General features: G+C 37.9%; 1 protein-coding gene across 1 annotated transcript in view; it reads right to left on the minus strand.

Moving 5' to 3' along the window:
* The window catches only part of LOC132390909 (progesterone receptor-like), a 293,767-nt gene that overhangs the window by 50,322 nt on the left and 216,391 nt on the right, over nucleotides 1–27,054 (minus strand). Inside the window, exon 5 of the mRNA XM_059963444.1 lies at nucleotides 17,876–18,020. Coding sequence (XP_059819427.1) covers nucleotides 17,876–18,020 — 145 coding nt within the window. The remainder of the gene's footprint in view (nucleotides 1–17,875; nucleotides 18,021–27,054) is intronic.

Consider the following 27,054-nt stretch of genomic DNA (forward strand, 5'->3'; position numbering starts at 1 on the left):
GAAATGCTACAAGTGCACTTCCAAAAAACATTTTGCTGAAATACTCTGTGCTTGCTTTCAAAAAGCTTCCTCAAGATCAGGAATTAAAAAGAGCTAGAACAATTGTGGATAGAAAATTACCCCAGTAAAAATAAAGAGGATTTTTTTTGATTAAAGAGAAATGTTCTGCGGAAGTTCTCAGAGGAAAAAAATTGTATGCAGTGAATAATTAGGGTTTGGAATGCTCTGTAGGGGTAGTATTGATAGTCACGGGTAATTGTGGCATTCCTATAGGACCTGAGGAGAGAAAAATAATTTGTAGGGTTCTTGGGAAAGGGTAGAGTATGGGACTAGTTACATTGGTCTTAAGTACAGCCAGTATGAACTTGACAATCTCCTTTGGTTTCATAATGTTTCTGTGACTGTGTGACTAAATGGATCCACTGCAACACATAAATTGCTATCTGAAGTACCAACTGACATAATTTATACCATTGCTCAGGATTTAAAGAAAATTAGAATAAGAACATTTTCTAAAGGCTGGTGTATGGCTGGTTTTACCATTTGAAGATGTGAAAATATGCAAGATGTACAAAATAATTTGCAAGATGTTTGGTTTTGTAGACAAGATAGCCTTTTCATTTCTGAATCATCTTACTATTTTCTAAGTATTGCCAGCCTACTCTTTTCTTGTAGGAAATGTACTGTAAGTAGAGAAGGGGTCTCTCTATTGGCACATCATTTATTTCAGTCAATCACATCAATCAAACTAGTCTTTTTCTCATTGTTATTTGCAGCATTGTTTTGTGTGGTTTTTGACAAAATAATTTTTGAGCAAAAATTTAACAATTTACTTTGCATTTGGATCTCTTCTGGGGAAAGTATGACCTGTACACAATGGATGGATTACGCCTGAACACATAGGGGATAAATATCCTTATGGACAGATTTGGGGGTGCTGTTGGAGAGGGTGTAAAGTAACTTGGCAGGAGGATGGGAATTGGAGTGATAGGGCAGGGGATGGGGCAGTTGGAATACAAGTAGATGCAATGTGTGGAAGGATAAATAGATGACAGGGCAAAATTCCAGAATAAATAAAATGACAAAAGGTTTAGAAAGGGAACAGAATCTAAGTTCTGGTAACATTGGAGCAAAATTGAAAAGAGTGATGAATGCAATACTGAAGGTTATGAGAATCATTCTGGGAATGCATGTGGTAACATATGAGGAGCATTTGTTGGCTCATGGCCTGTACTCACTGTAGTTTAGAAAAATGGGGGGGGGGAGGGCCTGATTGAAACCTCTCAACTATTGAAGGGACTAGATAAAGTGGACATAGAGAAGATGTTTCCTATAGTGGGAGAGTCTAGAATCAGCGGGCACTGGCTCAGAGTACAAGGTTGTCCCTTTAGAACAGAGATGAGGAGGAATTTCTTTAGCCAGTGGGTACTGAATCTATAGAATTCATTGACACAGATGGCTGAAGAGGCCAAGGATTGAGTACATTAAAGAGAAGGATGATAGTGTCTTAATTAGTAAGGACATTAAAGGTTACAGGGAGAAAGCAGGAGAATGGTGTGCAGAGGGATAATATATCAGCAATAGTGGAATGGTGGAACCAAATGGCAAAATGCTGTTCCTGTGTCTTATGGTCTTATGATCTTATAATAAGTTGACGTTCGCCAAATAAAAGCATTGTCTTTCATCTGTTAATTGCTTTTCTGAAGCTTATCTAACATTATCAGGCACTTAACAGAATCAATAGCCAAGTTTGCCCTTGGTACCTGTTCATTAACCTTCTCCCATGATGCAAATGGTCCCAAGTCACTAGGCAACTCACTAATTTACCATGTTTGCTCATTCATAATGGGAGTGCAACACTACTAGATCCAGCAAAATGTTTTTTTTCTCTGTTAGGAAGTGTGGCAACTCAACATGGAAAAATGAACAGAAGCTGTGTGTCCTGAAAACCTGAAATAAAACATCAACATTCTGAAATATTCAGCAGGTTACAGAACCCTTTCCTGATCTAGGCTTTTTGTCCTGATGCAGGGTCTCAGCCTGAAACATCGGTTCTTTATTCCCCTCCATAAATGCTGCCTGACCTGCTGTGCATCTCCAGCACTTTGTGTGTTTTACTCTGGATTTCCAGCATCTGCGGAATTTCTTGTGTTCTGGTCTACTGTATGTTAGAAATCCCAGACATCTTAACAATGGCCACTTGTCAAATTTCTGTGCGCTTTGCTTGAAGCTAAAAGTGTATATTTGTAAAGCCTTGTTCAAAGGGCAGAAAGGAATACTTTGCATGAATAAAAGCTTAACGGGCTTCCAGGTATCAATTTTAACCAATGTTTCGATGACAAATTCTGTATCTTCATCAGGGATGATGCCTGAACATGTCTAGTCCAGTGGTATTTATACCCCCATCATATAGTCCACACCTAATCAGTTTTCCACTCACTCAGCTTGTTTATGATTAAATTCCAGTTTTTACTTACAGCGAATCTTCCACCTTTGTTAAAATCCTCTAGCTTTATTTCAACGGTTTCCCTTAGCAGGTGGTCCCAAAAGCGGCTGGCATGGCGCAGTTGTTTTGTGCCATTGAAGCAATCCTATGGCCATTAAAAATGCAAAGTTTGCTTCTGCTGATTTTTCCAGGTAACCCAAATGGATACACCTCCTGTGCCCCTCAATGTGGGTTCCCACTGTGCATCATGCCTGGCCAATACATGCTACCCTGCATTCACAGGGAATCCTGTAAATGTCAGCCATCCTGAGTCCCGGTTCATCCTTGACTTCAGCTGTGATTTGAGCTTCTTTATGGGTTCCCAAATGGTATTAATCTGATATTTCTTCAGGATCCCAGCAATCCTCCCAGAAACCATGGAAATTTAGGGAAGACAGGCAGTAGCAACGGGTTCCTCCTTGTTGTTAGGTTTTTGTTTTCTTCATCAGCCCTTTTAAGGGCTTGATTAATTAACTTCACCTTGTAGCTGTTCTGTAGCAACGATGTGCATAATTGTCTTGTTTCCTCATGGAGACTCTCTGAGTCTGAAATAGTTTTTGCACAGTTAAACAAAGTAGAATGAACTACTCTATGTTGGGTGGTAGGATGGAGTCTGTTATAGAGGAAGTACATTGATGTAAAGGTGTGTTCAAAAGAAACAATGGTACCTTTATCAAACCTTGACTCTGGAGGACGTAATGGTCGGTTCCCATTTGGTGTCCCTGTTCACAATAGTTCCCATCAGCTTAGTGCTTCTGTGTTCAAGGTTTGATAATAATACCATTGACATTTTTGAACACACTCTTATATCATCTCTCTCTATAAGGGGAATTACAATGAGCAAATGGAGGGAGTGGCCCTTGTCACCGACTATTGCTAATTTCTACATAGAGAACTTTGAGGAGAGGGCTCTGAGATCAGTGCCCTCATGCCCCAAATGCTTCTTCAGATATGTCGATGACATCTTCATAGTTGGCTCATGGAATCCAACAGTTCCATGACCATCTGAACAGTGTACATACAAACATTCAATTTACAATGGAAATGGAGAAGAATGGTTGCCTCGTATTCCTGGACATTCTAATGCAACGGAAACTGGAAGGCAGCCTCAGATATGGCTCTATTAGAAAGCCACTCACACCGACTTCTACCTCAACAATAACAGCCACCATCACGCCTCCCAACATAGAGTTGTTCTCCTGTCACACCACCTGTCTTCCCTTTATTTCCATGGTTTCTGGACGGATCACCAGGATCCTGAAGAAGTACCAGTTTAATACCATCCACAAATCCGCAAGGAAGCTGAAATCCCAGCTTATGCAGGTCAAATCTGACTTGGGACTCAGGATGGCTGGGATTTACAGGATTCCCTCTGGATGTGGAGCAGCGGATATCCACCATAGGGGACACATGGCAGAAACCCACATCAAAGAGCACAGGAGTTATGTCTATTTGGGTAACCCAGGGAAATTGGTGGTAGCAGAGCACTGCATTCATAATGCTATAGGATTGACTTCAAAGGCACAAAGCTACTGTACCATGTCAACAGCTTTTGGGGCTACCTGGTGGATGAAGCCATTGAAATAATACTAGAGAAAAAGAATTTTAACAAAGACGAAGGTCACATTCTAAGTCAGAACTGGAATTCAATTGTAAACAAGGTGGGAGAGTGGAAACCTGATTGGATGAGGACTAACCAATCAGGAGGGATGGACGATGGGTGTATAAATACCAATGGATTAGACGTGCCCAGGTATCATCCCTGAAGAAGATGGCAGAGTCTGTCGTCGAAACATTGGTTAAAATTGATACCTGTACTTGGTTGGAAGCCCGAGAAGAGGTTATTCGTCATATACACTGGGAAAGAACTAGATCCTTCTTGAATACTTTGCATGTTGATAACCTGACTACTAGTGACCTAGTTCAAACTCCCAGTTGATGCAATTTCACCTGGAAATAGAAGGAATTAAGTTTAAAGAGGCCCACATGATTTTATACAATTAAATGATTTCAAATTCAGGATTATTTTACTTTAAACCAAATGGTAGCAAAACTATGCTGGACCCTTTCATTTGATCAATTTAAGCAGGACAAATGGAGTGGTAGATCTGGCTTACATAAAGCTTTTGACAAGGTCCCACATGGTAGGCTGGTCCGGAAAGTTAAGGCACGTTGGCGAAGTGGATCAACAATTGGCTTGGAGATAAGCTGCAGAGATTGGTAGTTAATGGGGAGTTTTCTGCCTGGAAGTCTGATATAAGTTGCATGCCATAGGGATTGGTGCTGGGTCCTTTGTTGTTTGTTACAGAAATTACTTGGATGAGAATGTAAGAGGTTTGATTTGTAACATTGCAGATTACACAAAAATTGCTAAGATCATGAATAGTGAAGAATGTTGCCCAAGGGATTTTGAAAATTTGTGTGGAATCACAGCAGATGGAAAATGTTTTCACAGAAATTGTTGCATTATTAAATACTTAATCTTGATGGTCTCATTACATAGTGGTTAGATTGGTAGATTCCACAGACTGGATGTGTAAGATTCTGTTAGGATTAGAAATTCTATTGAGTTTAGGGCACCTTTAACACTTCAATGAGTTCAACTGGAGCAGAAAACCATAAATATTGGTAACAAAAGCATGAAAAGTACTGGAAATAGAATACAGTCAATACTTTGGAGCTCTAACCCCTTGCCAATAATGGCATAGGGAAATACATTAGGTTTGAAATAAGAGAGAAGGCGGGGGAAGGATGTATAGGTTGAGACAAAATGCATTGATATGGGCAGTTAAGTTCTTTACCCTACTCTGTAATGTGTAACAGGAAAGTGTTTATTGTGGCTGAGTAACGTATTCAATGAAATCAGCTTCCTGAGTCCTGCTTTACTGTAGAAACACAATTTACAGCCACCCAAGGGAAATACTTAGAAAAGGCTACTGACGTCTGAGGAAAACATTTCTCAGATGTTTCTTTACTACCATAAGATTCATCTTAGTTTATAGTGTAGTAATAATGAGGTATAAGATTAGTACTGTGGTACAATAGGAGAGGAAGTGGACAGGAGGATTATTGAAATAGAAATGCCAGCTCTATCCCCATTTTCTGTTGCAGTTTTGTGCTGGATGTCTGTGCCTATGTTATGACAGAATCATTAAGGTATCAAATATAACATAAATAATTTAGCATCATTTTGGGCTTGCTTCATGTTTGCTTGCTCCCAATTTGTGTGTTAAGCTTTATTAGTAACTTGTGTAATGGCTTCTCTGCAGCTATTTATTTACAATTATGTACTGTATCTCATGGAGACAGAAAGGTTTTGTTATATAATTCTAAAATTATTGTTAATGCACTCAGGGACCACTTTATCAGAAGGGACCACCTTCTGTACCTAATAGCTACTGAGTTTATTTTCATGGTCTTCTGTTGATGTAGCCCATCCACTTCAAGGTTCAACACATTTTGCATTCAGAAATGCTCTTCTGTGCACCACTGTTGTAATACATGGTAGTTTAGTTACTGCGACCTTCATGTCAGCTTGAACCAACCTAGCATTTTCCTCTGACCTCTCTCATTATCATGCCAGTTTCACCCACAGAACTGACACTCACTAAATGATTTTTTTGTTTGTAAATTCTAATTTTAATTCTAATTTCTAATTTGTTTGTAAATTTGTAATTTCTCTGTAAATTCAAGAGTTTGATGTGCATGAAAATCCCAAGAATTAAGTAGTTTCTGAGATACTCAAATCACCCCATCTGGCATCAACAATCATTCAATGACCAAAGTCACTTAGTTCACATTTCTTCCTCATTCTGATGTTTAAAGAAGTCACTGCTTGTAATTCAGGTTTATTTTATTCTTTGAAAAAAGAAAATTAATGTGTTTCTTGGAAATTCTGAAAAAGTCATAGCGGATGAAATGGGAAAAATATGCTTCTATACATCAGTATGCCTTTCTGTAACTGTCAAAGAATGAATCCCTCTGCAGGAGACCAGATTAAATATTCTTTTCACCTACAGCAATGATATCCAAAGTTAATGGGTAATATTATTACTATTGGGTTGTGAGGTCAATGCTGTCCTCAAATATTAATTCCAAGACAACAATATTAATTTAGGTTTTATATATACAATAACTGGTGAATCATTCAGGATCACCAACAGTTTCCTTTCATTCCCAACTAAACAGCTTTAGATAACTTTTAAATGTACTGTATATGTGGTCTCTATCAGCTAGAGTTTACTCAACTGACGCCCACTTTGGATTTTCTTTTGCCGAGGCAAATAAAATGTACTGGAAGAAGTGTAAGCTAGTGAAGGAGATTAGTGTAAATGAGTAATACAGGTTTATAGACAGCAATTTGCAATACCTCTTAATCCATCCAAGGGATTTGACTCTCATTTGTTACCCCTTTCCTTTATCTTGTCTATTTTCCTTCATTTTGGAAAAGCTGGTAATTTTGTTCAAAAATAGCTTAAATCTTCCTGAAATAGTTTTGACCTTTCCATCATTTAACTTTTCCAAGCAACTTAAGGTGAATGCCTTATTCATACTTCCAAAGTACTGTTCGTGTGTGGCTCAAAATGAATAGAAAACAATTTCAATAACATGGTTGGGTCTCTATACTATCTGCATAATATCCTCATATAAACTGTCCCTGGTTGTCTGCCAGCCTGGATTACATTTCCTGTTTGGAAAATACCAGGTAAGTAGATTCCTGGCACTCAAGAGGTTTTCTGAGACACAGAATCAGCTTCATCAGAGATCCTGCAACAGCCATTGCCACCCACAAAGATTCTGAAGAGATGGTAAGTTTTTAGTGATATCAAAAATACATATCAATATGACCCAAGTATAAAAAAGAACAAATATTATTTATAAATTAACATGTACTAAAATTATTAAACAGAAAATATTGTGAGCATCTCTGTGTCATGATTGAAAGATCATAATTGGAAGCTTAACATCAAGGGAATCACACTGCATCAAAAAGCCAGACAGGTAGGCAGAGGTCTGGCTTTATTGGCAAAATATGAAATCACTTAATTAGAAAGAGGTGACGTGAAATTGGAATTTGCAGAATCCTTTTGGGCAGAGTTAAGAAACTGCAAGGACCAAGAGACCCTGAAGAAGTTATATACAGGCCTCTAAACAGCAGCCAGGATGTGGGCTACAAATTACAATGGGAAATAGCACGTAAAGAGGGCAATGTTGCAATAGTCATAGGGGACTTCAATATGCAGATAGATTTGGAAAATTTGGTTAGTGTTGGACCTTGAGAGAGAGAATTTGTAGAAGGCTTATAAGACGTTTTTTTAGAGCAGCTTGTGGTTGAGCCCACTAGGGGATCTGTGATTCTGGTTTGGGTATTGTGTAATGAACCAGATTTAATTAGGGAGCTGAAGGTAAAGGAAACCTTAGGAGACAGTGATCATAATATGATAGAATTCACCCTGGAACTTGTGAGAGAGAATCTAAAGTCAGATGTTTCAGTTTTACAGTGGAGTAAAGGGAATTACAGAAGCACGAGAGAGGAGCTGGCTAAATTTGATTCGAAGAGTACGCTCAAGGGATGACAGCAGAGCAGCTGTGGCTGTAGTTTCTGGGAGCAATCCGGAAGGTACAGGATAAATGCAGTACATCCCAAGTGTTACGAAGGATGAACAACTCTGATGGGCAGAAGGGTGCAGAGTTACCCATGCCCCCCCCCTTTTGAAGAATCACAAACAGGTACTATTTCGATGCTGCTAACAAGAGAGTAAGAGAGACAAAAGAAAACATGCCAGGACATCTGTTACTGATAACAGCCTGAGAGAGAGTTATGTTTATCCACCATGTTATGACTCTCGGACTTATGGCTGCAGAGAGGGCTGTTTACGTGGTACCATCCTGCTCATTGAAATCCCTCAGTGGACAGCCAGAGTGGACTGGTTTGATGGGTTAAATCATTCAAACCTGATTGACACCGGAGACCCCGTGAGCGGGGATAAAAGTAAGGTCTGGGGTGACACCACTCAGATGCACCAGGAGACACACTAATGAGCATCAGAAACCCACGAGAAAGTGTGGGGCATCGGGGACCGAACGGATCAGTCAATTTTAACTCGCAGTGTTTATAGCGAGGCCGGTGGGGGCTCGTGTGTGTGTCCACCCCTGCCTGGGTGACGAGTCCACCACAGAAGAACGGTCTAGCTAAAGGACAGAGGGGTCATACTTGAATGGCCACAACAACACATCGACGGATCAGGATTGTAAAGGAAGGTTTGCAAGACAATAGCTGTTACTGTTTGATCGTTCTCTCTCTCTAACAATTACAACACATCGACCAACAACTACCTCAGCCTGTATGAACTGAACTGAACTTTATACTCACATATGACAATTCATTATCCCCTAGACAACAATAGAGCTTGTTTATTATTGATTATTATTATACCCATACTTTTAGGTTTAGTATTGCTAATGTGCATTATCTGTATATTTGCATTGATATTGATTTGTATATTTATACTAATAAACATTGCTGAAAATAGTACCACCAGACTCCAACAGATACTTCTATCTTTGCTGGTAAGACACCCAGTTACGGGATATGTAACACAAGTAAGAAGTATTCTAAAGGCAGGATGATGCAACTGTGGCTGACAAGAGAAGTCAAAGAGAGGGCATATACTGTAATAGAGCAAAAATTAGTGGAAGTTAGAGGGCTGTGAAACTTTTAAGTACCAACAGAAAAAAGCCATAAGGAGACTAAAGGTAAAATCTGAAGGTAACACAGCCAATAACATCCATGTGGATACAGAAGTTTTTTTCAGACATAGAAAGAGTAAAAGAAAGGTGAGAGTAGATACTGGACCACTGGAAAATGACACTGGAGTGATAATAATGGGTGCTGAGGAAGTGTCAGTTGACAGACAGACAGACAGACAGACATACTTTATTAATCCCAAGGGAAATTAGGTTTTGTTACAGTCGCGCCAACCAAGAATGGTGTAGAAATACAGCAATATAAAACCATAAATAATTAAATAATAACAAATTATGCTGTGGAAATAAGTTCAGGACCAGCCTATTGGCTCAGGGTGTCTGACACTCCGAGGGAGGAGTTGTAAAGTTTGATGGCCACAGGCAGGAATGATTTCCTATGTGTTGCATCTCGGTGGAATGAGTCTCTGGCTGAACGTACTCCTGTGTGTAACCAGTACATTATGGAGTGGATGGGAGACATTGTCCAAGATGGCATGCAACTTAGACAGCATCCTCTCTTCAGACACCACCGTCAGAGAGTCCAGTTCCACCCCCACAACATCACTGGCCTTGCGAATAAGTTTGTTTATTCTCTTGGTGTCTGCTATCCTCAGCCTGCTGCCCCAGCACACAACAGCAAACATTGGCCACCATAGACTCGTAGAACATCCTCAGCATTGTCCGGCAGATGATAAAGGACCTCAGTCTCCTCAGGAAGTAGAGATAGCTCTGACCCTTCTTGTAGACAGGCTCAGTGTTCTTTGACCAGTCCAGTTTATTGTCAATTCGTATCCCCAGGTATTTGTAATCCTCCACCATGTCCACACTGACCCCTTGGATGGAAACAGGGGTCACCGGTGCCTTAGCCCTCTTCAGGTCCACCACCAGCTTCTTAGTCTTTTTCACATTAAGCTGCAGATGATTCTGCTCACACCATGAGGCAAAGTTTCCCACCGTAGCCCTGTACTTAGCCTCATCTCCCTTGCTGATGCATCCAACTATGGCAGAGTCATCAGAAAACTTCTGAAGATGGCAAGATTCTGTGCAGTAGTTGAAGTCCGAGGTGTAGATGGTGAAGAGAAAGGGAGACAGGACAGTCCCCTGTGGAGCCCCAGTGCTGCTGACCACTCTGTCTGACACACAGTGTTGCAAGCGCACGTACTGTGGTCTGCCAGTCAGGTAATCAATAATCCATGACACCAGGGAAGCATCCACCTGCATCACTGTCAGCTTCTCACCCAGCAGAGCAGGACAGATGGTGTTGAACACACTGGAGAAGTCAAAAAACATGACCCTCACAATGCTCACCGGCTTGTCCAGGTGGGCGTAGACACGGTTCAGCAGGTAGATGATGGCATCCTCAACTCCTAGTCAGGGCTGGTAGGCGAACTGGAGGGGGTCTAAGTGTGGCCTAACCATAGGCAGGAGCTGCTCTAGAACAAGTCTCTCCAGGATCTTCATGATGTGGGAGGTCAATGCCACCAGTCTGTAGTCATTGGAGCCACTGGGGCTCGGTGTCTTCGGTACAGGGATGAGGCAGGATGTCTTCCACAGCACAGGAACCCTCTGGAAACTCAGGCTCAGGTTGAAGGTATGGTGAAGTACTCCACATAGCTGGGGGGCACAGGCTTTGAGCACCCTGGGGCTGACACCATCTGGGCCTGCAGTCTTGCTTGGGTGGAGACGTTTCAGCTGTCTTCTCACCTGCTCAGCTGTGAAGCCCACCGTGGTGGTTTCAGATGGGGGAGGGGTGTAGTCATGAGAGCAGGGTGGGGGGCTGTGAGGAGGGGTAGGAGGGGAGAGTGGAGTATGTGTTGGCTGGGGGCTGACAACAGTTGAACACAATGATTATTTTATATCAGTCTTCACTGTGGAAGACTCTAGTGGTATGCCAGAAGTTTGAAGGTGTCAGAGGGTAGAAGAAAGTACAGTTACTATCACTATGTTCTCTGGGAAACTGAACAGTCTGAAGGTAGATGAGCCACCTGGACCAGACTGACCATCCCACTGGGTTCTGAAAGAGGTAGCTTGAGACATTGTGGAGGCATTAGTAATGGTCTTCCAAGAAACACTAGACTCTGGAATATTTCCAGTGGGCTGGACAATTGCAAATGTGACTCCACTCTTTAAGGGGGCAGGGAGATGGAAGGAAGTAAATCATAGGCTAATTAGCCAGACCTCAGTGGATGTGAATATTTTAGAGTTGATTATTAAGGATGTAGTTTCAGGGTACTTGGAGGCAGATGATAAAATAGACTGAAGTCAGCATGGTTTCCTTACTTAATCTTGCTTAACAAATCTGTTGGAATCATTTGAGGAAATAACAAACAGGACAGACAAAGGAGAATCAGTCTATGTTGTGTACTTGAATTTTCAGAAGGCCTTTGACAAGGTGCTGTTCATGAGGTTGCTTAATGAGTTAAGAGACCAAGGCAAGATACTCGCATGGATAGAGCTTTGGGTGATTGGTAGGAGGCAAATGAGCCTTTTCAGATTGGCTGCTGGTGTCATTTTTCTTAGGGGGTCAGTATTGGGAGCACTTCTTTTTACAGTGTATGTCAATAATTTGGATGAAGGAAACAGGGAGGCTGCAGAAGCACTTTGACGGATTAGGAGGATGGGCAAAGAAGTAGCAAATAGCAAAAAAAAGTGTTGGGAAGTGTATGGTCATGCACTTTGGTCGAAGGAATAAAAACAGAGACTATTTTCTAACCGAGCAGAAAATACAAAAATCTAAGGTGCAAAGGGAATTGGAAGTACAGTACTTGTGCCAGATGCCCTAAAGGTTAATTTGCAGCTTGAGTCGGTGGTGAAGAAGGCAAATGCGATGCTAGCATTCATTTTGAGAGGACTAGGATATAAAAGCAAGGATGTAATGCTGGGGTTTAATAAGGCCTCACCTGGAGTATTGTGAGCAGTTTTGGGCTGCTTATTTAAGATAGGAGTTGCTGAGATTGGAGAAGTTTCAGAGGAGGTTCACGAGAATGACTCCACGAATTATTCCAGGCTTATCGTATGAGGAGGTATTGATGGCTCTGGGCTTTTACTCACTGAAATATAGAAAAATGAAGGGGGATCCTATTGAATGTTGAAAGGCCTAGATAGAGTGGATGTAGAGAGGATGTTTCCTGTGGTAGGGGAATCCAGGCTCAGAGGCCACAGCCTCGGAATACAGGGCTATCCATTTAGATAGAATGGAAATTAGGTGTGATTTCTTTAGCCAGAGGTTGGTGAATCTATGGAATTTGTTGTCAAAGATGGCTATGGAGGCCAGATCATTGGGTGTATTTAAAGTGGAGGTTAATACATTCTTGATCGGTCAAGGTGTGAAAAGTTATGGGGAGAGGGCAGGAGATAGAGATTGAGAGGGAAATGGTTCAGTCATGATGAAATGGCAGACCATCAAGAAATTGGCTTGATGGGCCGAATAGTCTAATTTGCTCCTAAGTCTTATGGTCGTATAAACTAAAGTAAAATATTTTAAGTACTTACCTGTGCTTTGCATCTACCAAAAGGGTAACAGTACCTTTTAAATGAATAGAGCTACCTTCCTCAAGTCAACCCACCCTACCTAGATCAGATGCAAAGTGCCTTCAGTTACATTGTGCAGCTCATCCTCATTCCACTCAGCAGGCCCTCAGATGTACTAAAATCTAATGTAAAACTGGAGTCAGAACTCCCCATACAAATGTAAAATCTCATCACAATCTGAACCAGGAATGGGTTCATTAGAAGTCGGCTCAACTTAGTCAATAATGGGGGGACGTCACGTGATGACGTAGGATCGAGACATGGAAATCCAGCTCTCCCATAAAAAACCAGTAAAATAACGTTTAAGTGAGGGAAAGTTAGTAAATACTTTTTAAAAACCACTTATAAACTATTCAGGATTGTCTTAAGATATGTCTCCTACGCAGAAGCAGAAGAAAACTACTACTTTGAAGACAACACAAGTTGGAAAAGAATCAAGGCTGGTCACTATGAAAGAGCCTCGGACTCAACTGCATTTTACCTCTGGTGATACAGAACAGGAAACAGCGGCATCATCAACCGTTTCCGAAAAAAAAGAGCAACAGGAATTGCGCATGCGTGAAAGAAAGGGCATGCGCAAACACAAGGAACCCAAACTACAAATCCCAGCTATGATCGGAACTGAAAGTGAAAGTGAAGATGGGGTGGAATCAGATTCTCCGGATAAATCAGATGAAGATGAAGAGACAAATAAAGAAGAGCGACAGGAAGAGGTTGGAGGTGATGGAGACATAAGAAAAACTTTGGTGCAAATAATGCATGAATTAAAAGCATTAAAAGTAATAAAAAAGATATTGAAATATGAAGATTATGTTTGATAAAATGATGAAAAGACAGGACAAAATGGACAAGAAAATTAAAAACTTGGAAGAAACACCATTGACAGAGTGAATAAAATGGAAGACAATATTTCTGCCTGGACATCAGAAAGAAAACAGTTGTTGGAAAAAGTGGATGTGCTTGAAAATTTTAGCAGATGAAACAATATTAAGATTGTTGGACTTAAAGAAGGTATAGAGGGAGAGGATCCAATAAATTGTTTTCAAAAATGGATCCCAGAAATTTTGGAAATGGAAGAATGAACCCAGTTAAATGAAATTGAAAGGGCTCACAGAGCCTTAAGACCAAGACCTCAAGTTGATCAAAACCCACAATCAATCTTGATAAAATGCTTAAGATATCAAGATAAAGAAAAAATCCTGAAGGCGGCTGCCCAACGTGCCAGAAAGAGAAACGGGCCATTGATGATAGAAGAGAAAACAGTTCTGTTCTATCCTGATAAAAGTTATGACCTTTTGAAGAGAAAGAAGGAATTTAACCCAGCGAAAAAAGTTTTATGGGAAAAAGGCTGATAATTTTTTTTGATGACGGAAAAAGAAGATTTTTTACTGATTATCGGGATGCAGAAGAATTCGCACAAGAACTCCCAAATATTCGCTAATTACAGTCAAAGATTTAAAAGTGAAACGGATTAAAGATGAAGACAGGGACAGTGAATGGAACTGATGGATGTTTATGGACAGAACAATATTTAAATATATTCTTAATTATCTGATACAATGAGAGAAAGGTTAAAATTTGAGAAATATTAATTGAGAGTAGTGATATTATTTTTTTTCTTCTCATATATATATATATACTTTTTTATGTTACAGGGGAGCTGGGGGAACTTCAGATCGATTGCTATGGGATTCACGTGTGTAATCATGGCGATTGCCATGACCCGTACAACGGAGGGGGGTAATGTTGTGTTTTTTTTCATTCACAACATTAGTAGGGGGGTATTTTGTTATTTTTTTCTTTATAATCTATTTTTCTTTTATCTTTCTTTCTTTGCCTGAACAATCCTGGGGTGGGGGGCGGGGAGACACATAGCAACATGAAGAATTTTAAAAAGATACTAAAAAGGTACTACGAAAGTTGAAAGATTAGGTATTATTATAGATTGGAGTAACTCTATTAAAAATAATGACTAATTTACGGAATTTTAAAAGTTTAAATGTTAATGAGTTTAATGGACTGGTGAAAAGAAAAAGAATTTTAACATACATTAAGAAAAAGAAAATAGATATAGCTTTTTTACAAGAAACACACTTAACAGAGATAGAACATCAGAAATTAAAGAGAGATTGGGTCGGAAATGTTATCGCAGCTCCATTTAATTCAAAGGTAAGCAGAGTTGCAATTTTGGTTAATAAAACTTTACCAATTAAAATACAAAATAAATTAATTGATTCTGTGGGGAGATATGTAATTATACATCGTTAAATTTTTTTCAGAACTATGGACTCTTATGAATATTTATGCACCAAATGAAAATGATATAACATTTATACTAGAGGCCTTTTTGAATTTGGTTGATGCATATGACAAAATATTAATAGGTGGAGATTTTAATTTTTTTTTGACCCAGTTTTAGATAGATCAATAAAGGTTGTTACAAAATCAAAAGTAGCAAACTTAGCTATCATTGATGAAAGATTTAAATTTGGTTGATATATGGAGAAGAATTAATCCAAAAGAAAGAGATTATTCATTTTATTCAAATAGACATAAAACTTATTCAAGGATAGATTTTTTTCTGTTACCAATGAATATTCAAGACAGAGCGAAAAATATGGAATATAACGCAAGAATATTGTCAGATCATTCCCCCTTGATAATGACAATGATAATGATGGATAAAGAGGAATCGACTTACAGATGATTTAATTAAATATTATTAAAACGTCAAGATTTTTGTGATTTCATGAAAAAGCAGATTCAGTTTTTTTTAGATACAAGTTTACATTCAGTTGATGATAAATTTATAGTATGGGAAGCAATGAAGGCATATTTGAGAGGTCAGATAATAAGTTATACTTCTAAAATTAAGAAGGACTATATGGTAGAAACAGATCAATTGGAGAAAGAGATTACAAAATTAGAAAAAGAATCTCAAAGATATATGACAGAAGAAAAACAAAGACAACTTGTTAACAAGAAGTTTCAATATAATCCAATTCAGACATACTGAACAGAAAAAGCAATTATGAGAACTAAACAGAGACATTACGAACTAGGTGAAAGATCACACAAGATTCTTGCTTGGCAGTTAAAAACAGACCAGACTTCCAAAACGATAAATGCAATTAGAACAAATGTAAATAAAATTACTTATAAACCTTTAGAAATTAATGAAATTTTTAAGAATTTTTATTCTGAACTGTATCAATAAGAATCACAAAATGATAATGTTGAGATAGAAAGGATTTTATCACAAATAACTCTCCCAAAATTGAATTCGGAAAGGAAGAACAGAAGGGATTAGATATGCCTTTTACATTAAAAGAGGTCGAAGAAGCTCTAGGATCACTTCAGAGTAATAAATCCCCAGGAGAAGATGGTTTTCTGCCCGGATTTTACAAAGAGTTTAAAGATTTACTAATTTCTCCTTTTATGGAATTAATACACCAAGCAGAAAGAACGCATAAACTTCCAGAATCTTTTTCAACAGCTATTTTAATAGTATTGCCAAAAGAAGATAAAGATCTTTTAAAGCCAACATCATATAGACCTACTTCTTTGTTGAACACTGACTATAAAATAATAGCAAAAATTTTATCTAATAGATTATCTAAATACTTACCAAAATTAATACATATGGATCAAACAGGATTTATCAAAAATAGACGATTTGCAGCTAATGTAACTCGGTTACTTAGTATAATTCATCTGGCACAAAAGAGGGAAGAAATGAGTGTGGCAGTTGCTTTAGATGCAGTAAAAGCACTTGATAGATTGGAATGGGACTTTTTATTTAAGGTATTGGTAAAATCTGGATTAGGAAAATCTTTTATAAAATGGATTATAACCTTAAATACTAATCCCAAAGCTAAAGTAATGACAAATGGTCAAATTTCAACATCATTTCAGTTAACAAGGTCAACTAGACAAGATTGTCCATTATCACCTGCATTATTTGTGTTGGCGACAGAACCATTAGCTGAATTAATTAGACTGGACCCAGATATTATGGGTTTCAGAGATAACCAGGAGGAATATAAGATTAATTTATTTGCTGACGATGTTTTGCTTTATTTAACAAACCGATTGTATTTGCTGCGTAAATAATCTTCTAGATTGGAGGAATATGGGAAAATATCAGGCTACAAAATAAATTGGGGTAAAAGTGAAATCCTACCCCTTACTAAAGGAGATTATAGTCAATGTCAATTAATAACTCAATTTAGATGCCAGATAAATGGTATAAAATATTTAGGTATAAGAGTTGATAATGATATAAAGAATTCATATAAATTAAATTATTTACCATTATTAAAAAGAATTCAAGAAGATCTTCATAAATGGATGATGTTAACAATAACATTAGTAGGCAGAGTAAATGCTGTAATAATGAATGTATTCCCTAGATTACAATATTTATTCCAAACACTACCAATACAATTACCGCAGAAGTTTTTTCAAGAGTTAAATAAATGTATGAGGAAGTTCCTTTCGAAAGGTAAGATGTCAAGAATATCGTTGGAAAAATTGACATGGAAATTTGACCTAGGAGGGTTACAACTTCCAAACTTCAAAAATTATTATAAAGCAAATCAACTTAGATTTTTTGCATCTTTTTTTTGATGAAGATAAACCGGCATGGATTAGAATAGAACTTAGATAAAATAGGAGAAAATATATCAGAAGATTTATATGTAAGTGGGAATCTAAATGGATATGGGACAAGAAAGAATCTCCTATATTAAAACATTTGATTGATTTATGGAATAAGATAAATGTTGATGATGAGATAAGGAAATCTTTATTTGCAAAGAGACCTTTAATTCAAAATAAACATTCCTTTTAAAATGGATAACCAACTTTTATACAACTGGTTTCAAAAAGGGATTAGATATATAGGAGATTGTTCTGAAGGAGGTATATTAGTGTCATTTGATCAATTAAAGAATAAATATAAAATATCAAACTTAGTCAATAATGACCAGCCTATTACTTCAGACTTCAAATCATAACCTGTTTTGAATATGCAAGCTGCAGTTAAATAAATAGATCCATGACAGCAAATTTGTATAAATTTAGGGAAAACAAAAGGATGCATTTACTCACTCATTAAAAATCAGATCTGGAGCAAAGTACAGCATTTTTCCTTTGACATGCTTATATGACCGCCATCCCATTGCAAATACCAGCAAGCCCAACCATGAGTACCGAATAAGGGTCATTTGGTCATCTATATGCAGGTTCTGAAATCCTGTAAGTACATAAGGCAATGTTAAGAAGTAATGTCTTGTTGCTGGCACTATTGACAGGAATGTACAGTATGTATAGTTTAATAAAACTTATACTTGCTTGTAGAGCCAATAAGTCATCACAGTTTAACACTTCTCTAAGGGTAACTTATTAAAACTGATGGTTTACTCACCTGCAATTCAGAACAAATTAATTTAACTTGATAGAAGTCCCATTGATCTGAAATCTTTACTTTTAAAGGCTGAAATTATGGCTCTGATAATTTTCAAAAAAAGTCCGCCTTTTTCTCACTAGTCAGTCATCTAATAATGATTATTTAAACTTATCTAAAATAGCATAGATAGTGGTTATTGTTAAAATAAGCAAGCTTTACCCTTTGTGCCATCTTGGCTTTGGAAGCAGTAAGATGCAGTGTTTCTTGTCCAACTGATTTCAAATATTTCCATTGCAGAAAGGCAGTGGAAATTGGAAATTCCCTCATTTAATTGAGGGTTGTATACTCAGGAGTTATTACTATGTTTCATTTCCAATTACTAAATGCCACTTTCTTCCACAATTTTAAATACAGTGGATTCCAGTTGTTTGGGACTCATCAGGACCAGTACATTTTGGTCTAATTATGCAACTGTCCCAATTAACTGAAGTTCATGGAAATAGCTTAGAAAGGGTATAAAAAATTCAGCAACTATTTAACTGAGTAACAAATTATGTATTTAAATGAAATACAGAACAAATTAGAACTCTACCAAAACTGATACAGTGTATTAGTTCCTATTATTTACTGACTGAGGAATATATCCAATGTACGCTGCCATGTTCTTTTGATTGACTTTACAGAATCAAAATCAGCACATACTCCTAGAACAAATAATGGACTGCCTTCGACAATGGTTTTGATGATTGCATCCTCCAATCTTCTTTTTCATTATAACATGCAAGATGCTTGCTGATATCTTCAAATTCTTCGTAGTTCCTAACTTATTGAGGTAGTGAAATAATTTCATTTTCACTCCTGGCAATTTCTGGCATCTCCAAGACTAAATGCTTGAAACAGCAGTGAGCAAAACAGTACTGCATTGTCTTACTGCTGATCTTTTTGCCAACAATCTGTGACAACAATCACTGTTTTTTGAACACAAGCACACAAACGTGATACTGTTTAAAAACTCTAAGCAGAGTGTAGTGTCTAATAGCCACACAACGTGCATGCCACTGACACTAGTTAGAAACTGTTTGACGGCAGTCTCCAGTCCCAATTAAGTGGCACAGGGTTCCAAGTAAGCAAACGGAATCTCGGCTATTTTCTTGATTTGTTTTTGTTCTTTAAGAGTTGTCCCAATTAAGAGGCTGCCCTGATTAACCAATGGCTCAATTAACTGGAATCAACAGTATTAATTACATATTAAAACCAGAAGAGAACTGGATCGGCACTGACTTGGTACTTACATGGTATCCTCGTGAAATATAGATCCATGCAAGATGTTAGAAGCAGTATAAAGCACACTAATGTTCATTAATTAATACTTCTGTTGAAATTTTTTGCAGAAAGTGACATATAATAATTGGAAATGTGACATAGTGGTAATTCTAAGTACACAATCTTTACTAATATTAGGGCCCTAAATTAAAATGAGCTGCAATGCCTCTTTACAATGGTATATAGCATGAGGTATAGGGCAATAAGAAACTGTGGGATGGCATGGAGATTACAGGTTGTATCTTTACAGTACATTTGTTTCTTAATCACAATAGGGCATGCAATTATTGGGCAAGTAATATTTTGTTCCTTTTGCAGAATTCAGCTTTTTTAACCACATGGCAAGAAAGTCAAATTAACCATATTTTGTTTCAAAATTTGAGAATAATGGTAAGGAAAAAAGTCCCTTCTATTGTGTTCGTTCTCTCTCTCTCTCTCTCTCTCTCTCTCTCTCTCTCTCTCTCTCTCGCTCTCGCTCTCTCTCCTTCCAAATGACTCCAAGCTCTTCATCATCGGAGTTTAAATCAGCATATCAGTATAATCAATTGCCATCCACTCTATATCAGAAATATGCCCTTTCAGGAGTGGCAATTGGTTTCAGATGGGAATCACAAAATTGCACTTAAAAGGTGAGCAAAAAGCAGAAAGAAATGCAGATTGCCAGTCGCAGGGGGTTTGCATCATAACTGACCGCAGATGCCTTTTCAGTTAGATTGTAAAAGCCAGCTTTCAAACGAAGAAGAACTATCCATGGAATTTATTCAAGTGCATGCTGTAAGGTGATCACTATACTGTGACGAAGACTTTGACCCAGTTAATTCACCAGATGTGTCCTGAGCACAGAAGGTGACTTCAATAAGCAAAGAATATCTACCTCAGAGATCCAACAGGTACAAAGTACAGGCGCTAAGAAAGTCCCTGTGATCACTCTTACTGCTACTAATGAGGTGTTAAGATCCATTACTCCTGGTGGGATTATATTCACATTTAGGCTACATCTACACTAGACCAGATAATTCTGAAAATGCCGGTTTCGCGTAAATATGATAGGCGTCCACACTATGCGTTTTTGAAAATATCTCTATCCACACTGAAACAGAGATTTCGGTGAATCTCCTCCTACTGGGCATGCGCAGGACACATCTACCAAAAACAAGCAGCATGTTTGGTGTCAAATCTTGCCGTGAAAGTGCGCGTTTGTGTAGTTTACAGATTAGTAAAACTTAAAACGATGAACTGCTGTTGGCTCTCGCACTGGAGAACTTAAAACAAAAAAAAAAACAAATACTGGAGCATACGGAGGCAACCGACAGGGAGTTCACGGACAGATTGACCTGGCTGATGACAAACATTGAAAAACTGACTAACTCTATTGCATTAATAAAGCACCTTGTTAATTGTATAAAACATGTCTGCATCAGTGTTATCTTGTATTTCCATACAATGTTACATTAGGCTGTTACACATCTATTGTCAGAGAAGTACTTGTATAAATAGGTAAACCACCTTCATACGAGCAAGGACAGAAAACAGGGCAAAGTGAGTACAGTATACTTACTTATTCAGTAAGTTAAGGGTCAAAGTATTTGGTGAGTACATTTCTAACTCTTCTGGCTTCAGTCTCATTACTGTCTGTTCTGAAATTGTTAGGTTGCATTCAAGAAAACAATGAAATAGCACGCTGTCGTCTGACAGTGTTTTCAAAAGTCTCCAGTTACCCCGTCCACACTGATCAAAAATTTTTCAAAAATATCCACCCTGGAAAGGGTTTTTGTAAAGCTCCGGTTTCAGGAGACAAAAACGCCGTTTTAGTGTGGAGGGAGGGTAAAAACAAAGAGAAAAAGCTTTGGTTACGGATTTATCCGGCGTAGTGTGGATGTAGCCTTAATTCACTGGGAAATAGGATGCAGATGGGCCCATTGCATGATAATAATATAACCTTTACTAGATCCACATCTTTCAATGTTTATTGTTGTGCTTTAGCTATTTCCAGTATGCCTTTGCTCAGAGAAATAATGCGCAGCATTTGGTATACCACCATTTCTAAAACACTTTCAGGTGCATATGGCAAAATCTTCCATAAACTTGAAATATCACCTGGATATATAAAGAGGATGCCTAATACATCTCCTGGCATAACAACTTGCTTTCTTACAGTGCTGAAGGCATATACAGGTAAAGCATAATAATTGTGCTCATTTAGGGTTTATTCTCATCTTGTTATACTTTGTGTCTCGCAAATTGCATAGAAAGGCAGTGGCTTTGTGCGTAGAGAGATCAAAGAGTTTAAATACAAATGAGCATCAAATTTACTTCAGGTGGTGTTGATTGTGAGAGGAATGTTCTTTCAACAGCATCACTTTTACCATTCAATTAAACATGCAAGTAAAGCTTTGGATTTAACGTCATATCCAACAATGATATTTCCAACAATTTGACACTGCTTTCCTTTGCTGTGCACTGAAATGTTAACACTCCATTCAGAACAATATAAATCTGCACACAAAGCATCATGTGCTCTGGTAGCAGCATATTTTCAATGTCAATAAATGAGCACGTCCACAGATTGGATTCTCACAATGAATGGTCAAGTATCAAGACCAGACATTATGAAACATATGAAATGACCTTAGATGCCACCCTCATATAGGGTCCAACTCTGAACACAACTCTGAACTCTGAACATGTCTGTGAAGCTCAAAATTCTGACATTATTGGGGCTCATATGTTGAATGGAGATGCTATGGAAGAATCCTGGGGAACAGAAATGGGGCTTAGAGAGGACTTAACAAAGAGAGCCTCCCCACCCATTGTGTTCCTTTGGCTTTGTTTTCTTTTGAACTGAATCAGGCAGTGGCACAAAAGTGCAAATAAAAGCCCTGAATTTCTGTAATAATGTACCTCCATTGACATTGGTCACAAGTATGATCCAATGTCATGTGATACAATGCCAGTAATTCCATACCTTTTGTCATATGATTAGAGGTCAGAATATCAAACTTAAGAACTACCTCCAATCAAAGTAAGCAAACTAAATTTATTGCATACAAGACAAAAATAATCTAAGAACAGCTTCTCCTTCACAATGAATTAATACTTCAGGTATCCTGACCTGATAGCATCCACCATGCTTTTGACAGTATATTACCTACAAATGGAGCTATTCCTCCTTTCTCAGAAAAAGACCAAGAGATGGCAACATATTTGAAAACAGAACAGAGAATTAACTGGAAGCATTTCCTAATGGGAGGCTACCAGAATTGGTCACATTTCCAGGTAAGGATTATTAAAAGGGAGGAATAGGTCACAAGATTTAGCTAATCCTGGAACATCTCTATTGTCTGATTTACTGCATCTGCAAAGATTGTTTAAAAAACCAAGGAAGCCTGCGAATATTGAAAACCTTATGCAGGGTCATTAGGAACTCTTAATTTACACAGTGAACCTATACTCAATAACTAAGGAGGCTGATAGTGTAGAAGCTTCTACACTCCAAGCAACTTACACACATTACTTTGTAATGCTGTGGTTGCAGTGATCTCTGTGACGGAAGCACTGCACACAGATTTACAGAGAGGCAAACATGAACAAAATACAAGGCTCTGCATTAAAGGGAAACCAACAACAATTAAATCTGAGTAGCATTTAATTAGCTTTCTACAAGATCTCAATATAATGAAACTGGAAGAAGCTTTAAATTTTGACTACGATTGCAATTCCTCCATATACTGTAATTAAAATAAATCTTAAAAACAAAAGATACATTCCTAATTTTTGGAACACAGAAGGTTCTAGAAGAAATCAGTGGGTTCAAACAAAGAGTCTTGCTGAAAATGTGTCAGCTGTCCATTTGCCTCTATAGATACTCCCTGACCTATTGAGTTTCTCTAGCACCTTCTGAGTGACTCCAGATTCCAACTTCTGCAGCCTCATATATTCCCAATTTCAGCATATTGTTTTAGTTATAGCTATAAAACACTTCTAGGTCTTATAGCAGATATATGTTCTGATTTTTTTTATTATTATTTAGTGAAGTAGTGCTCTTGAAATCCATTCCTGCAATTAATCTTTCCAAGGCTTATTGGTGATTTTGATTTTTAGTTCATGAGCAGTAATCTGGTACAGCAGGTCTATGGCAACAGCTTCAGCTGTTGAAGATTATAGGCTTGTCAGATTCTGGGCCCTCAGTTGAAGATGAACATTTTCCACGTAGACTTGGAGGTCAATGAGGATCAATGCAGTCACCAAAGAAAATCTGAATCCAAGAGAACTTGAAACTCAATAAACTTTTGTGCTGAGGTTAATCCCATCAAGATCTCTATTTTCCAAATTAAAACAAGCTTGACAAAACCATACATTCAGAGAGGGTAAATTAAGCCTTAAAATAGGCTCAGTTATCAAAAAGAATGAAAAGAAAATGTATTCTGCACTGGAAGGACAACAAATAGCTTGAATCACAGCTCAAGAATTTCTGTGGTTTGGAGCATATGCACATTAGTTTCCAAACTGAGTGCCTGTTGATTCTTCTCATAATGCAGTCCTCATTTTTTAAACTGTGAAGTGTGTAGGGTATTGTCTTGCTTGGACCCATTAAATCAATTTGCATTCATATTTTGATTAAATCCAATGTATGTCCGTTACTGGCAAGATGCATTATTGAGATGAAGCTCCAATCAAGGTACCTTTACAAAAGGACTTCAAAATCGTATCAGGTCAAAGTAGTATAGTTTTATTTGGTGCTGCATATGCATCATAGCCATAAAATTACTTCTAATTAATTTTTGAATCTTGTCCCTTCATTGTGACAGCACCCTGAAAATTAATTAGCTTAGCCTTTAGCACAGACAGAAGACTGGGATATTCCTCCTAACTTCTAGCAGTTCAGGATAGGAGACAAATTGAAGTGGGCTGGCAGCTCTTCATTTTGTGAACCCTTCTTGCTTAATAATTGAGATTAAGCCCAGTATCTGCACTTCCATTTCAGTGCAGCATGCAGACACTCTGTTGAGTTTGCTGATTCACCTATCTTTTCTTATTAAATGATGTATTGTCTTACTATTGCTTCAATATTTTTAGATGCGCACAACATATTTGCTGCTCTTTGACAAGGTTGAAACTATTCTCTTCTGTGAAGTTGGTATATTTTTATCTCTGGTACACTTTGAAGAAAGAAGTACTAATGTTAGTGAAACATTGAATTCAATGGTTCCATCATACCAGGCAGAGGGAAAGATATGGTCATTTCTCTAAATGGTTTTGTGCAGTTCTCTCTGGTAGAACTCTGAATATTTAGCATTATTAACTTGGTAAATGAACGAGCAAAGTTTGCATATTCACAGTCATTGGAAATAGAACTGTGCAGGGCTCAGTAAACCTCATGGTCCAATTCCAGTTGCGAGTATTTAGTGGATGAAGTTCTACAAAAGCAGCACAAATTCAATTTTATTTTGTCTTATTGCATGGCATCAATTTTAATTTCACTCTGAGAACAACCTGGTGAGGATTTTTTAGTCATCATGTTAGACATCTGCAGATTGCTGTTCTTATTGCAGGTGCTTCTCCATCCTTATCTGGAAAGTCTTCTATTGCAGTCAATCCAATGATAGAAAGATACAAAAGCTTTCAAAGAAAGCACATCAGAAGATCTAGAAAAAGCACACATTACTATTGCTGATGAAGATGGCTACGACCAACTAGTAACAGGAAAAATGGAGAACCAATGAGCATGGTCTTAAATGCAGTTGTCACTTTCAGCTTTCTAATCCTCCTTGTTCTTAGCTCAAATACAACATCTTATGTGGAAATGAAAATTCTACAGATGTCAGAATTCTGAAATAAAACTAAAATGTACTTGAAACTTACAGTAGGTCAGGACATATCCGTAGAAGTGAATAAAAACTTCACTGAACAAAGGACCTTTCATCTGAACTTCTATCTGTTTCTCTTTCCACAGGTGCTGCCTGAACTGCTAAGTTTCCAGCACTTTCTTGTTTTACATCGCAACATCTTATATGCTTATTTTCCTCATATCTCTATGCTGTTTTGAAATTATCATTCATTACACCATCTACTTTTTAGAAGAGCTCAAATTGTGGAATGATAGTAGAATTAGATAGACTCCCAGATTATTATGGATATCGTTTATTTATTGAGAAACAATGCGGAATAGGCCCTTTGAGCCATGCTGCCCAGCAATCTCCTAACTTAATCCTAGCCTAATCACGGGACAATTTACAATGTCCAATTAATCTACCAACTCTTACGTCTTTGGACTGTGGGAGGAAACCGAAGCACTTGGAGGAAACCCATGTGGTTAAGGGAAGGAATGTACAAAGTCCTTACAGACAACGGCCGGGAGCTCCTTACTGCACTTCCTCTGTAGCTGTCACACTTTATTCTGCATTGTTATTTTTTTTAACTTGTTCTACCTCAAAGCTCTGTGCAATGATTTGATCGGTATGAACAGTACATAAGACAAGGTTTTCACTGTATCTCAGTACACGTGACAATAATAAATGAATTCCAGTTCCAATTCAAGCTCATTATTGCTGGCAGGCCTCTTTGAAGCCCACAGTGTAACAGCTTTTTAAACAACTGTTCAACATTAATTGGTTACAATTTTTAATTAACTTGAAGTCTTCTTTAATGTCTTCAATTTTGATGGTTTTACCTTCATTATGACATTGCCACATTAATAATTCCTTAAGAGAATAATTACTTTGAATTAATTCTCTAGTTAAGACATGTTAATTGCATATTTGTATATTAATATGCTTCCAAGTGTTTTATATCTATATTTTATCATACAGATAAGATACCCTGATTTGATGTTAACAGAAAATACCACTTGACTGTAAAGAAAGTGGATCATGAGTGCATTGTTTGATCTATATTTGGGTTCAGAACTTGCAATGTGGTACATATCTACTGCAAAATATCTTCCCTCAGTAGTCAATACTTCTAAAACTGTTAACATAAAGATGTTATTTTATATGTCCCTCAAAGTGGAAGTTAAACACTTCAGTTTTATTGAACAAATCGCACCACTGTGAATTGGAAACCTATTATTCATTTGGCTTTGTTCCAGCAATCTTAATAAAGGATAAAAACATCAGATTGTTAGATGGCAATGATGCCAAATTCATGTCAAGAATAAGCAACACAAACGCTTCAGCAAAGTAACTGAGCCAGAGTCTGCTACGACTCAGCTTCACAGTGTAGTTGCTCTTCCCCATCGCATCTTCCTGCTACTAAATCTGACACTGGACTGCTTAGACTAATTTCATGGGATTGTTTTGCTCCTCATCGCCTCAAAATGCACTACGAAGCAGAGAACAGCCCGTCAGCGATGGTTAGACCACAGAGACTGCATCTAGAGCTCTTTCCCATGATGGTCTTCTTACAGCTGGTGCTGTCAAAGCTCTTTGCATTGATTTCAAAAGATTGGAGAGGTCTGGAACTTGTTGAAAAGAACATTGCTATCAGCATTACAAAGGCATAAACCTTCAATGAGCAGTAAACATCTTGAATACCATCATGAGACTCTCCCCTAGGTCAT

Source organism: Hypanus sabinus, chromosome 3 (assembly GCF_030144855.1).
Source record: "Hypanus sabinus isolate sHypSab1 chromosome 3, sHypSab1.hap1, whole genome shotgun sequence".
NCBI lineage: Eukaryota > Metazoa > Chordata > Chondrichthyes > Myliobatiformes > Dasyatidae > Hypanus > Hypanus sabinus.